General features: G+C 37.3%; 1 protein-coding gene across 2 annotated transcripts in view; it reads right to left on the reverse strand.

Moving 5' to 3' along the window:
* MED23 (mediator complex subunit 23) overlaps nt 1-14,677 on the reverse strand; it is a 44,730-nt gene that overhangs the window by 6,609 nt on the left and 23,444 nt on the right. For both annotated transcript variants that reach the window (XM_045499630.1, XM_045499629.1), the window contains 11 exons: nt 13,855-13,997; nt 12,658-12,832; nt 10,898-11,061; nt 8,085-8,209; nt 6,844-7,049; nt 6,574-6,754; nt 4,914-5,084; nt 4,262-4,478; nt 2,466-2,702; nt 980-1,145; nt 89-161 (listed from right to left, as the gene is read on the reverse strand). In XM_045499630.1, the coding sequence (XP_045355586.1) occupies nt 89-161; nt 980-1,145; nt 2,466-2,702; nt 4,262-4,478; nt 4,914-5,084; nt 6,574-6,754; nt 6,844-7,049; nt 8,085-8,209; nt 10,898-11,061; nt 12,658-12,832; nt 13,855-13,997 (1,858 nt within the window). The remainder of the gene's footprint in view (nt 1-88; nt 162-979; nt 1,146-2,465; nt 2,703-4,261; nt 4,479-4,913; nt 5,085-6,573; nt 6,755-6,843; nt 7,050-8,084; nt 8,210-10,897; nt 11,062-12,657; nt 12,833-13,854; nt 13,998-14,677) is intronic.

Here is a 14,677-nt window from a genome sequence, read left to right on the forward strand (position 1 = left end):
ATCTTTTTTTTTTTTTTTTCATACATCTTATTCTTTTGGCTGACAGGGAACAACTGTATTCTGGTACAAATCAAAATGATTAACTCACTGGCAGTGCAGTGATGATGAGTCCAATTGCATTCATCCATGCTGTAATATTCTCTCTTGGCACTAAAGGCTGACTATAAGTGAAGAAAACAGAAGAAAAATATGAAAAATGTGAAATTACAAAAACACCTTTATACGGTTAATAATGGATCTTATTTTGACAACATATATAAATTGGGGCTAACAACTGATCTACTCCAATAAAACTACAATGGATTTTCATTGAGTAAAAATTTAAATATCCAAAAGCTTTTTTTTTTTTGGTTGTCTCCTTTAACAGCGGTTGCTGGGATGTTAAGACTATTGCCACTTATTTCCACTTCTCCAATCATTATCCCCCACTTCATGCTGATCTTCAAGAAAGGAATCTTGAAAGATTATCTCTAGTGAGATGATAACCTTATTCCTAACTTAAATGTCAAACAGCTACTAAAGGGTAGAGGTTGGGGGGGGCGCCTGAGTGGCTCAGTTGGTTAAGCATCTGACTTTGGCTCAGGTCAAGATCTCGCTGTCTGTGAGTTCGAACCCTGTGTCAGGTTCTGTGCTGACAGCTCGGAGCCCGGAGCCTGCTTCAGATTCTGTGTCTCCCTCTCCCTGCCCCTCCCTCACTTGTGCTCTGTCTCTCTAGAAAATGAATAAATGTTAAAAAAAATTTTTTGTTTTTAATTAAAAAAAAAAAATAGTAGATGTGGGAACAAACCCAGGTCTTCTGACCCTGTCCAGGGCTCCCTCCATTATATCTATATCACAAAGACAAAATCTGGGACCAAAAGACAGTTACCGTCCCAAGTGCATCAGCCTTGGGACAACAGATTTGTCTAACAGCTCCTAATAAAATATCATTCTCTTTACAAAAAACAATGAATCTTACTGCATGAAACAGGATACACACCTTTTCAGGACGACATTTAGAAGAGCATTTCCAACATCTTCGCCTGAAACGGCCAAGGCCATGAGCTCCACACAAGTAACATGCAGTGCATGGGCAGCTGGGTTGGGAAACTCATTGAATCTCCAGTCGCAGTTTGGGAACGGACCGGGAGATTTGCCAGCCATCGGTGCGGATGATTAAAGCAATAACTGTTTGTTTGTTTTGAAATTAATGGCTCATATTTGTAGAGTGCTTTACAGTTTTCCAATGTTTCACATGTAAACATCTCATTTGATTATCAATTTATGATTATGAGGCCTCAATAAGCAAACAGAAATTAAGAGGCAAATACCATGAACCAAATACACTAATACGTTTGATATAACTGAAATGTATAATCACAAGATATAAATAGCTGGTCTTCTATAGGTGTGTTTTTATAACTGTGACATGACAGCCATAGATGCAACCAAAGTAGCCCTAGGCTTCATCTACCTATTTCTTTCAATAGTTGTAAGGCAGGTAATAAGAACATTATAATGAGTAATTCTTTTACTTCAGGAAATAAATCTCTTCATGTAAGAAAATAAATCATGCCCATTTACGTAAAATTGCTCTACCTAGTAAATAGTGATATGGTATACAAACATATTAAACATAGTGTGCTTATAACTTAAAACATGAAATCAAAAAAATAAATCAAAATATAAGTAAATCAGCTTTTTCATTAAAAAGGAGGGAAAAACAAGTTTTATTATTATCTATTAATATATTTTAAAAGTATCCAAGGATTTGTTTAAAGCAACAAAATTCTAGGGGTGGGAGGAAGGAGAAAGTGGGTGATGGGCATTGAGGAGGGGACCTGTTGGGATGAGCACTGGGTGTTGTATGGAAACCAATTTGACAATACATTTCATATTAAAAAAAATAATAAAGTAAAGCAACAAAAGTCTATATTCTCCAGTAGCAAACAGATGCATTTACTACAATACATAGTATATTTTTTTGGAGATCAATTTTTTTTCTTTGAAACAAACCTTGTAAGGTCTGTTTTTAAGATTTAAATTTTAATGGAGTGAATTTCTGCCTATTTGGCAGCTAAGTTGATGTTGCTAATTTAAGATGTCAAAACCTTTACAAAAGTAAAAACAAAAATAATCTTAAAAGAATTGAAGCCTTGGCATGTATAAAAATATTACCTTGAGGGGTGCCTGGGTGGCTCAGTCATTAAGCATTCAACTCTTGGTTTTGGCTTGGGTCATGATCTCACAGTTTGTGAGTTTGAGCCCCATGTTGGGCTCTGTGCTGACAGCGGGGCGCCTGCTTGGGATTCTCTCTCAATTCCTCTCTCTCTGCCGCTCTCCAGCTCGTGCTGTCTCTGTCTCTCTCAAAATGAATAAATAAACTTAAAAAAATATATATTACCTTGAAAAGGTAGTATGTGTCCTCACAAATCAACATATAGTTATTTCTGAAAGGTCTGGAAAAATCACAATGAAAAGGATATTATCTACTAGTCTGCCAATCAATCTGCAATAGTAGGAGTCATCAGGGATCCAAGGATTTTCTTCTCGTGCATTCATGCCACACTTCAGGTACGTGTCACTTAGACACCAGCCTTGGGGTCGATTATCCTTGAGTGAGCCAATGATGGCATGGACAAGTTTTCGCTTGAGATGTGGGCGGTCTCTCAGGTGCATTTCATAATAGTGCAGAGTATTATACAAATAAGTCACTGGCCGATCTGCCAAGAAGAAAATAATCATCACGAAGTTTATCCAGTTGCCAACAACTGTGAAAAACTAACCCTCTGTGTTCAAGATTACCAAAAGATAGCTCTGAAGCCAATGAAACTATTTCACATGCTGGGAAGTTGCGTATGATGAATATTTTTATTTCAGGACAAGGCAGAAGGCTTTGAATAATATATACATGGTATGTAAATGAATAACTGCTGTGGCGCTGTTGATACTAGCAAAAAGATCCGAAGAGCCTCAATGGTCAAAAACAGGGTAAATCATGGCATGTATGGATTAATGGGCTTTTTACGCACTGATAAAAATAATCCATCCTAACACACTATACAGGTATTAAAACAAGGTGCAGAACAATGTGTGTATTATATATTATTTGTGGGGGAAAAAAACAACAACCCTAACTACACAATAGCTAAGGAAGAAGCACAAGGAACTGGTAACAGTCGTTGCCCACAGAGAAAGAAACTGGCTAGCTGGAGATCAGGGATGGGACTAACTATTCTTCCCTGCATACCCTTCTCTATCATGTGCATGTTACCTAATCCAAAAAAACAAAAACAAAAACAAAATGTTTTTACAGGAATGCTCACTTGAACTTCATACTTACTCTGTAATGCTAACATGCAATTCAGACTTCTGGTTAAGAGGAAAACATCTTAGATAAAGGACTAAGAAGAACTGCCCCCCACCCCGCCACCCCAGAGAAATATACTTTGTCCCCACAGTGGCTGCTCTAGGACTTTCATGCTCCTGTCACTGACTCCACCATTCTCTAGTCACATGGTTTCAAACTTTGTAGTTCTCTTCTTTTCTTTCTATATTCTCCCTACAAGCAGCAATCAAGGCCTGTTCCTTCTTCCTGGACTATCTGTCCCTTCTTTCGCATTCCCAATGCCATCACAGTTGTTTAGATACTAATCCTACACCTGAAATTTTTTGACGTTAAGTTTTTGAAATGGCTTCCTCCTTCCAAAACATGCTACTGACTACAACTAGATTTAACTTTCTAAAATAATGCTCTCTATGCCATGACCTTACTCAATAACATCTAGTTGACTCTTGATTATCTGCATGTTATAGAATCAAAACTTCTGAGCCTGGCACTTAAAGGTGATCTACATTGTCGGGTACAATGTTTAAATTCTCAAGTTAGCCAATGAGGACACTGTTGTTAAAATGCTGTGATTTTTCCAAAAGATTCCTTCTGCCTAGAATGTTCTCTTCTTCCTGTTTAGATAAATCACATACATCACAGCTCAAATCCTATCATTCAGGAAGACTGCCAAGACCCTTTAGTTCACAGTAACATCAGTCTGCTCTGAACTCATAACGCTTCTCTTTCTCTACACATTTGGCAATTAATCACACACTATGTAAAAGGGGGCCTCTCCTGCATATCACTTTTATTTCTGCTATTTAGTACATCTGCTATGACCTACCTATTCATATTTTTATGTCACCTACTTTATACTTCATGGCATCACTATATAGCACTTACTCCCAAAACATTTTTATTGAAAAACAATTAAAATTTGAAAAAGCTCACCATGAAATTTATATAAGCCACCAAGGTGATCTAGTAGAGTCTCCAGTGACTTGGAAACTGGAAGCAGCTCTAAAAACCTGTGGATTACTATATCAAATACTGGGAGAAATCGAAGACACACATTTCCAAAATAGATGGGGAGGTAGGGAGACTGAATCTGCACAGGAGGGTCGACCTGCTCCGCGAGGCCCTCAAAATACAGTTTCTCGGGGTACTTCTGTGGAAGTGAGAAAATGGGAAATGTTTAGGACATCTTTTTTTAAATTCTCTTATAAATAGAGCTAAATAAACTTGTCATTTTTAAAAGAATATGAAAACATATTTGTTTTGCAGTGCAATGAAATCTAGAGTCCTTCACTTGACAAAAATCTCTATTATCCCAAAGGTATATCGAAAAAGATTTATGTATAGAAAATTTGTGATAACCCTTTCATTTTGTATGTAAGTACTCACATCTACTAAAATTGCAGTTTCAATATAGTCTTAACGGTAGAGATATTCTAGAACCTCGAGGAAGTTTAGAGAGCTAATTTACTTCTGTACAGATTAGAGAGAAAACAGTGGAACCACAGAGAAAACAGCCAAATCAATTAGCCAAATACCTAAGTCTGGCTTAAGAAGGAGTCACAGAAGCACTGATTTGAATGAGTACCTTGTGATAATTCATGTGCTTGGTGTGCCAGTCGTTCTGTAGCCAGTGCTCTGGAGAATTTTCCTTCACGAAGTCACTCACTCGATTTCTAAAATCATTTGGTTTGAGTAACAGCAACTGAATTATGAAATAACAAACCTGGGCTTCATTTCCTTCATGACTACGCATGGCCTTTGGAGAAAAACAGAAAAATGATATTAAAATGTCTGACCTGTGCAAAAGCATGGCCCCTCCACTAGATAGTCTAAATTGGAATACAGTAATACCTATCATTACAGTTTCAATATATGTGGAGTCTACCCCTAGCCAACTGTTCAGAATTCCCTAAGCATAATTTAACTTTCTTACTCATTTTTGGTTCTCACCATTCCTTCTGTCTAAAGTATCACTCTTTTTTCTTTTGTTGAAATTTAACCCATTTTTCAAGATATATCACCTGGGTAGATGTGCTCTCATTACTGCCTGGCGATATTTTCCTCACTCACACCTCTATCTGATCCTTCTATCTTATTGATTTATAGACTTAGCTTACTTCCCCTACTATATCATAACCATATTTATGTTCTGCAGCTAAGAGGTTAATGTTAACCAACTAAGCCACCCCAATATCAACACTACAGTATTTTTTTTTAATGTTTATTTATTTTTGAGAGAGGGAGGGAGGGAGGGAGGGAGGGAGAGAGAGAGAGAGATTGATTGATTGAGGGACAGGCAGAGAGAGATGGAGACACAGAATCCGAAGCAGGCTCTAAGCTCTGAGCTGTCAGCACAGAGCCCGACGTGGGGCTTAAACTCATGAAGCATGAGATCATGACCTGAGCCGAAGTCAGACACTTAACCAACTGAGCCACCCAGGTGACCCAACACTACAGTGTTAAAAAAAATAAGTATTTTCCGGCCTTGTTCAGTGTCTTCTCTTAAAATCTTGCCGAAATAAGGGTGCCTGCGTGGCTTAGTCAATTAAACATCCAACTTCAGCTCAGCTCATGATCTCACGGTTCGTGAGTTTGAGTCCCGCATAGGGCTCTGTGCTGACAGCTCAGAGCCTGGGGCCTGCTTCGGATTCTGTGTCTACCTCTCCCTCTGCCCCTTCCCTGCTCACGCCCTGTCTCTCTCTCTCAAAAATAAATAAATAAATGTTAAAAAAAATTTTAAAAAGTTGTTTGCTGAAATAGACATCAAAGTTGAGAAAAAAATAATTTGAGGAATATTGGGTGGCTATGAGAAACATTCAGTTCTGACTGTGGCCACCAAAGTGTACAGAAATGATTATTAACACTCTGCAAAGAAATATGATGGCTTTTTACCACTCCTGCCTCTAGTGGGAGCCTTTGGGAATCAACTCAGGGTTTCACTAACTGTTTATACTTTCACAGCATCACAAGATCAGGACCATGTCTGTCTTACTTACTTCTATACTTTCTGTGCATCAAACATAGCAGATATTCGATACATGCTTACTGAATGAATGAATGAATAAATACACTGGGAAATCTCTAGTTCCTTAGGGAATTGATAGTAATACTTGATTATAGTATAATTTCATTAAATCCTTAGAAGCAATATAGTTAGATCAGCACAAGGTCTATCACTCACACACACTGACCCAAAACAGAATGAGGCGGCTTAGAAATTTATTCCTAAGTTAGCATATTCTTACCAGGCAGAGAATTAATCTGTCCAATGTAACAATGTTGTACTTCCATACCATGTCATTAAGAATTTCAATGCATTTGTTGAGTTGCTGACCCCCAGCTGATGTAGAGAACTCATATACTAGGAAATCTGCAAATGTTCTCACATGGGCAACCAAGGCCCTGGCTCCAATTCTTTCTAATACTCTGGAAATCAGAGAGTAAAAAATAAGTTATATTGCTGTATGGTAATAATGGATTGTCAAATGGAATGCAGATCTAGGTTTTTGGCTTACCTATAGCCAATCTGATTTATATGATCTGTTTCCAAGAGCATTTTCCAGAGAAGACAAAGGAAGAGAGGAGGAGAGCCTTGCATAGAAAAGTGGGTAATGATGTCATTTTCATTGGTCATTGACTTCCACTTCCTATACTCCTCTTCCACATTTTTTTTCAGATTAAAACGGCTTTCCTGAGGTACGTTATTTTGTTTGAAGAATGCCTAAAAGGAAGATGAGACGTTTACTTCAAGGGTTATACTAGAAAGAACACTGGCTACAGAGTTAAGAAGCCAGTTCTAGGCTTGATTATGACACTAATAAACTCTAGGCAACCTCAAGCAACTTAGTAATCAAGCCTTGAATTTCTATAATGGGAAAATACACAGGCTTGATTTGGTATCTCTAAGATTCCCTTTCTAGATTTCCTAAACAGAAATTCCAAGCAAGCCTGAATTCAAAGCTTCTTCAACCATCTGTTGATACTTCTGTTCATCATTAAAAAGAAAAAAAAAAAAAAAAGAAATTTATGTATCCTTTGGTTACATATTTTAGCATCTCTGTAAGGAAAATCTATTACACAGCCAAATGGGTCTCAGACCATCAGTATTGACACCACCTGGGACCTGTAAGAAATGCAGTCTTGGACCCCATTCCAGACCTACTGAATTGGAAGTTCTGCACCTAGGGCCCAGCAGTCTGTATCCGAACAAGCCCTCTAGGTGATCCTGGTAAATTTGAGAACTACTGCGTTAGCCCTATTAGAAGTTATAGAAAGCAGATGTTCATTATGCTTAAACTTTTCTTTGCAAAGTAGAGGACAGATGAAGTTTTCTTTTCTCCATATTATAAAAGCCAAGCTTATAGTTTTTCTCTCTGTGTGATTAAGAAAAAATTCAGTCAAGTGCACCAATGTGTATTCTGTGCAGCTCCATTAACTTGTATTTCTCCCCATTTCAGTTCTAAGAGAAAGAATTTTTTAGGTAGCGTGTTAATTCTCACAAGATTCTAAAACCGTTAATAATATGAGATCATAATTAAATTTTTAGGAATATATACAGTCCTAGAGTACGACAAGGAACAAGTCAAGACACTTGGAATAGCAAAGATTTTTTGAAAAAGAAATAAAAGCTAATTTCCTTTGGATATCACTAAAACAAAGTCTCTAGTATAACACTTAATGGGAAAGAATGACTTTATATATATTAAATGGAAGAATGATTTTTACATATTCAACATGTAATTCAAGACCAGATTACCTGTAGTGGGCCTGGAAAACAGCTAAGAGTGTGTGATGCCCAATTATGAGGAGTAAAACTCATGATGGTCTGAAGTATATCTTTACACCAAGTTCCCTGAATTGAATCAGAGCCTGTAAAAAAATCTAAACATAAACAAAAAATGTAATCCAGATATAAATGATCATACCCACAATTCTTAAATATCACAGAGAAAGCAACAAACAATTATGCACACCCAAGGAATTTCACTGCAATACGCTCACTGCTTAACTAGTTATATTCAGCTTAGGACCTAAGTTTTTTTACTCTATGTGAGTGATTTGAATGATCGCGTTAGTAAGTAAGAACACAATTAGTGGAAAGAAGACAAAAGACATTGCAATCTAATTTTTTTTAAGGTTACAGAGCACCAATGATACAACAGTGATACAGGCCCACCACGAATGCTCATGTAGTTGACTCTGACAATAAGGAGTCAGCGCTTCACTGAGCCAAGGAAATATAATTACAAAAGCAGCTATCTTTTCTAGTGGTTGAAACAGCTATAGACTATAACTCTCTAAATCAAGAAGGTTAATTTATATAAAATAAGATAGTTCACACAGATGTTATTTCAGGCTGCTAAATCCAGTAACTATTTCTTTAAAACAGCAGTTCTCCAAGTGTGGTCTGTGGAGTCTGTGGGTCCCCAAGATCCTTTCACGGATTTGATGAGGTAAAAACTACTAAAATAATTATAATAAGACAGCATGGACCTTTTTACTGTGTTAACATGTGCACCAATAGTGCAAAGGTAACGATAGGGAAAACTGCTGGCCCGTAGAACAAATCAAACTGTGGCAACAAACTATACTAACAGCCATTGTAATCTTCACTATGCTCTTGGCTGGGGGTCGCGGGTGGGGAGAAGGAGCCAGTTTTACTTAAGAATATCCTTGAAGTAGTGAAAAAGACTGTATCTCAGCCCTTAAGTACATCTCATTTTAATATTCTGTGTGATAAAAACAGAGGTATGAATAGTGTTCTGGCTACTATTATACATCAAAGTCTGATGGGTATCTTAAGGAAAAGTACTTGTGCAATTGTTTGAATACTGAGTGAAATTAGCTCTTTTTTTAAAAATGGAATTCCATTTTTACTTAAAAGAACATCTGACAGAAAACTACAGTTATTCAGACTTGGGCACTAAGCACACATTTTCTTGAAAATTAACAAAGGGAGTCTGTTACTTCAAGGAAAACAAATGACCACATCTTTTGCCAGTGATAAAATTTGACACTTCAAGTGAAAAATCAAAATTTTGGAAAACTTGTATCTACTACTATAAACCTAATAGTTTTATAAAACTTAAAGATTTTCCTAAATAAATTTGTAGTGATACAAACAAATGTAATTTTATGATACTGTATAATGAAGTGTGCGAACACTTATAAGATTTATATAATTCACTGAACCAATGTCTTCCAAAACACTAATTCATGAAGTTACAAAATATGGATTAAAAAAATCCATTAAATGTGCAAAACAGACCAATGGGTTATAATGTAATAGAGTAAAAAAAGTTCACTGATAGAATTTTGGATTGCATTCTACGTTGCACCGAACATTTAAGAAACCATCACTTGTCCAATTTTGTGTGACATCAAAGAGTATTCACAATTATTGGAAAGGCTATTAAAATACTCCTCTCCTTTCCAACCTGTTACCTGGGTGAGGCCATATTTTCTTCATTTCTAAAATAACATATTGCGATAGATGAAATGCAGAAATAAATATGAGAATCTAGCAAAGCTTTCTTTACATCAGATATTAAAGATAAAAAAGATAAAAAAATGTGAAAAAATGGCACCTCTTCTCACTAAAGTTTTGTTTTGGAGAATATATAGTTTATTTTTCATAAAAAATATGAGAATGTTGGGGCGCCTGGGTGGCGCAGTCGGTTAAGCGTCCGACTTCAGCCAGGTCACGATCTCGCGGTCCGGGAGTTCGAGCCCCGCATCAGGCTCTGGGCTGATGGCTCAGAGCCTGGAGCCTGTTTCCGATTCTGTGTCTCCCTCTCTCTCTGCCCCTCCCCTGTTCATGCTGTGTCTCTCTCTGTCCCAAAAATAAATAAACGTTGAAAAAAAAAAATTTTTAAAAAATAAAAAAAAAAAAAAAAAAAAAAATATGAGAATGTTAATATATGTTTATTATTTTTAAGGGAATCAAACAAATACTAAAAAAGCATCTACCTTAATATCTATAAGGTAAATATTGATAAAATAATAAATGCTGATAAAATCCATATAAATGGAAAATCTTTGGGAATTTGTATGTTTTTAAGAATGTTAAGTGGTCCTGGGGTGCCTGGATGGCTCAGTCGGTTGAACATTCCACCTTGGCTCTGGTCATGATCTCATAGTCCATGAGTTCAAGCTCTGCCCCAGGCTCTGTGCTGACAGCTCAGAGTCTGGAGCCTGCTTCAGATTGTGTGTCTCCCTCTCTCTCTGCCCCTCCTCCCCCTTCCCCACTCACACTCTGTCTCCCTCTCTCTCTGAAAAAATAAACATTAAAAAAATTTACAAATGTTAAGTGGTCCTGAGACCAAAAAGGTCAAGAACCACTACTTAAAAATGATGTAAAATGGCTGGAAACTGAAGCTCAACCTAGTTAAAAAATGATAGTACACAAAAGAACCTACATTAATGATTGAAATGGTGAAGGTATTAAAACAACTTTTTTTTTAAACATATGAAAAGGGTCTTTTCACGATGCTTCTTTAATAATCACTAAGGACACAGCACGCTCTAATTCATTTGTTTTCCCTATTGATGGTCGCACATTCACTGTACCTGTTACATGAGTTGCTCTAGCTAAGGTCAATATCAAGGCTCGGTTCAGCTCCTCAGATTCCGCGGACAGCACCGTTTTGGGATCACTCAGGAAGCGTGTGAACTGTGGCTGTACCTCCGAACTACCTAATGCTGTTATAAGCCTAAGTGCGGTACTCTCAACACTAAAAGGTGAGAGAACAAAAAGAAATGTGAAAAAGTTAAGTGGCATATAAAATTTCAGAATTATAGAATTGAATCTAGTTCTAGGTTAATTACAATTGAAAAATATGGAAACTTTGAATTCCTCTTCTTTGATTAAAAAACAAAAAACCTTCCTCCTTTGAGTAAGAATGAACTTTGTCTTAAAAACCTGAGATACCAAATGTTATAGCAAACACCATCTGACATTTTTTACATATTTGAAAAAGATAGCCTGCAGCTTATAGGACTAAACAATTTCACCTGGATATATAGGATTTCAAAAATTACATTTTTTAGGGGTGTGTGGGTGGCTCAGTCGCTTAAGCATCCAACTCTTGATTTCCGCTCAGGTCACGATCTCACAGTTTGTGGGTTCAAGCTCCATGTTGGGCTCTGTACTGTATGGAGCCCATTTGGGATTCTCTCTCCCTCTCTCTCTGCCCCTCCCCTGCTTGTACTCTCTCTGTCTCTCAAAATAAATAAACGTTAAAGTAGCCTCTTATTTAAAAAAATTATATTTAAGAAAATTTTATTTTATTTTATTAATGTTTATTCATTCAGAGAACGCGCACGCACAAAGGCATGGGAGGGACAGAGAGAGAGGGGGACAAAGGATCTAAAGCAGGGTAGGTGCTGACAGCAGAGTGGCCAGTGCAGGGCTGGAACTCAGAAACTGAACGATGATCATGACCTGAGCTGAAGTTGGACGCTCAACCCACCATTCTAAAGGGCTAAATTAGAACCCAGGTGCCCCTTAAAAAAAATTTATATTTTTATTTATTTTTTTAATTTTTTTTTCAACGTTTATTTATTTTTGGGACAGAGAGAGACAGAGCATGAACGGGGGAGGGGCAGAGACAGAGGGAGACACAGAATCGGAAACAGGCTCCAGGCTCCGAGCCATCAGCCCAGAGCCCGACGCGGGGCTCGAACTCACAGACTGCGAGATCGTGACCTGGCTGAAGTCGGACGCTTAACCGACTGCGCCACCCAGGCGCCCCAAAAATTTATATTTTTAAATCTCAAATATATTTTCACTTAAAACAAAATCAAAGTGACATGATAATTTAACCATAATCTAAAGTATATTTAAATCCAATATTCTAAATATTTTTAATGTTTAATTTTTGAGAGAGAGCAAGAGAGAGGGAGGGAGGGAGGGGTAGAGACGGAGACAAAGAACTCAAGCAGGCTCCAGGCTCTGCGCCATCAGCACAGAGTCCAGTGCGGGGCTCCAACCCACGAACTGTGAGATCATGACATGAGTCCAAGTCTGACGCTTAACCGACTGAACCACCCAAGCGCCCCCTAAATCCAATATTCTAAAGGGCTAAATTAGAACATATCATCAAAGGCCTTGAAAGTACTTTTTCTCAGTCCAAAGATCACTAGGCAAGGACTCAACTATCTTAATAACTTTCTATTTAAAAGCTGTACTCTACTTCTATATTGGAAATAAGATGCTCTAGAAGAAGAGTTTCATGACAAATGAATACAAATACTATTAAGGATTAAGTTCCCATCTCCAACAAAGTTTCTAATAAATCTTAAGGGAAGACAGTCATCAAAGAACTCACCAGAGATGGAGCTGGTTCTGGTTTGTTTGTGCAACTGCAGCTAAAGTATGAAGATGGCTCAGGAGCTGCACTCGGTAATGAGGCTGAATGTGGTGCATCCGGTAGCTGAACATCTCGAGAAGTGTGTGCAAGATCCCCCAGGCATGTGACTTGAAAACAGTTGGCAAAAGTTGGCCTTGAGGAATAAGACAATTTAAGGCACCAATTATAAAGTTATGAATTAAAAACATTTCAAGAGTCACATGGAGTAAAATCTACGTAAAGATTTGATCATGAACGAACACACACACACACACACACACACCACACACACACACTTTCCAAATTTTCTCCATAATTTCTCCTTTAATGGTAATAAAAAAAAGTCCAGATCCTAATTATAATACCAAGTTTGCCCTTTTTTTTCCCCTGGAATTTGACAAATGAGACTCAAGTTCATCTAGAACAATAAGAGACAATAAATGAAAAAAAAAATTACCCTTCCTCACTTCTCAGTTCTTTCAAATTACTTTTATAAAGTTAATGTTTCCAGTCTTTTGAAGCATGAGGATCACTTTTTAATATACAGATTGCATTACACCCACCCCTGTTCCCTCCTCTCTCCCCCAAAAGTTTTATTGAACCCTTGATTATCTGGGAAGAAGAGTAATTATGGTTAAAACTAAAATTATACCATATTAGTGAAAAGTTACAATTACCATGAATCAGAAAAAAACTTTTATATTACAAAGTATATATTATTTAGAACTATGTAACAACTAATAAACATTACAAGCTGTCTTCTAAAATGCAGGAAAACTCCTTTCCTATTGCCAGACTTAGCCCCAGGGGCAAACTAGCAAAAGAAGCGTATGAGACCACAGATTCTTGCATGAGTACAGGGACCATGTCTGTTTAGCTCATTGTATCCCAAGCACTTAACATAATACCCCTTTCTTATCATAACTTTACTTAAAAATGCAGCTTACTCTCCTGATTCTCACACTTCCTACCCCCCTTTTTTGCTTTATTTTTCTCCATAAGACATATCATCTGACATATTCTATACTTCATTTATTTACTTGTCTCCCTCATTAGCAGGTAATCTCTATGATGGCAGTGACATCTTTACGCTGTTGTATCCCCAGCACCTAAAAGAATACCTGTTGAATGAATGAATGGGTTAATGGGTACAAACACCAGAAAGTCCTGTCTTACTGATAAATCCTTTGATGCCCAAAGACTCTATTTCCATATAGACCAATAAACGACTGTACGTTTCCACTAGGGCTGGAGCCAAGGCCACACTGGATTTTGCATGAGCAAGTTTTATCACTCTGGTAGCAATGCTATGGATAAGGCTGAGGAGAAACAAAAGAAAAGAAAAATCCATATTTTTGACATAAACATAGGATTAGTGTATTTATAGGAAACTTGGTATAAATCTAAGTTCAAAAATGAATGAGCTCCATTTTAATCATTTCAGCCATGCAGGACACCTGGTAGTGATGCACTGTATAACCCAAGACGAATTCTGGTTTCCATGGTGTTTTCAACGTGCATCAGGATCCCTCTGCTCATGCAAAAAGCAAAATTTGGGTACAACTCATAATACACTTGAGTTGAAAAAAAAATAAATAAAAAGACCAGGGGCAGCTGGGTGGCTCAGTTGGTTAAGCGTCCAACTCAATTTTGGCTCAGGTCATGCTCTCACGGTTCATAAGATCAAGCACTGCATCAGGTTCTGCACTGACGCCTTACAGCCCACTTGGGATTCTCTCTCTCCCTTTCTCTCTGCCCCTCCCCTGTGCACTCTCAAAATACATACTTTTTTTTAAAAAAAGACTGAAACAAAAACTAAAACACAAAAAGAAACCCAAACCTCAAAAATAATTTTAATAAAAGAACATGCATGAGTGGCTTTAGTCTGTTTTTCTCTTTCAAATATGTAACTAAAACTGTTTGAGAAAGTAAACAACTTTTCTTATGGAATTACTTAAAAAAAAAAAAATCACTGCTAAGATCCAAATGTTGGGTTCTA

This window comes from Leopardus geoffroyi, chromosome B2 (genome assembly GCF_018350155.1).
Source record: "Leopardus geoffroyi isolate Oge1 chromosome B2, O.geoffroyi_Oge1_pat1.0, whole genome shotgun sequence".
In the NCBI taxonomy this organism is placed as follows: Eukaryota; Metazoa; Chordata; class Mammalia; order Carnivora; family Felidae; genus Leopardus; species Leopardus geoffroyi.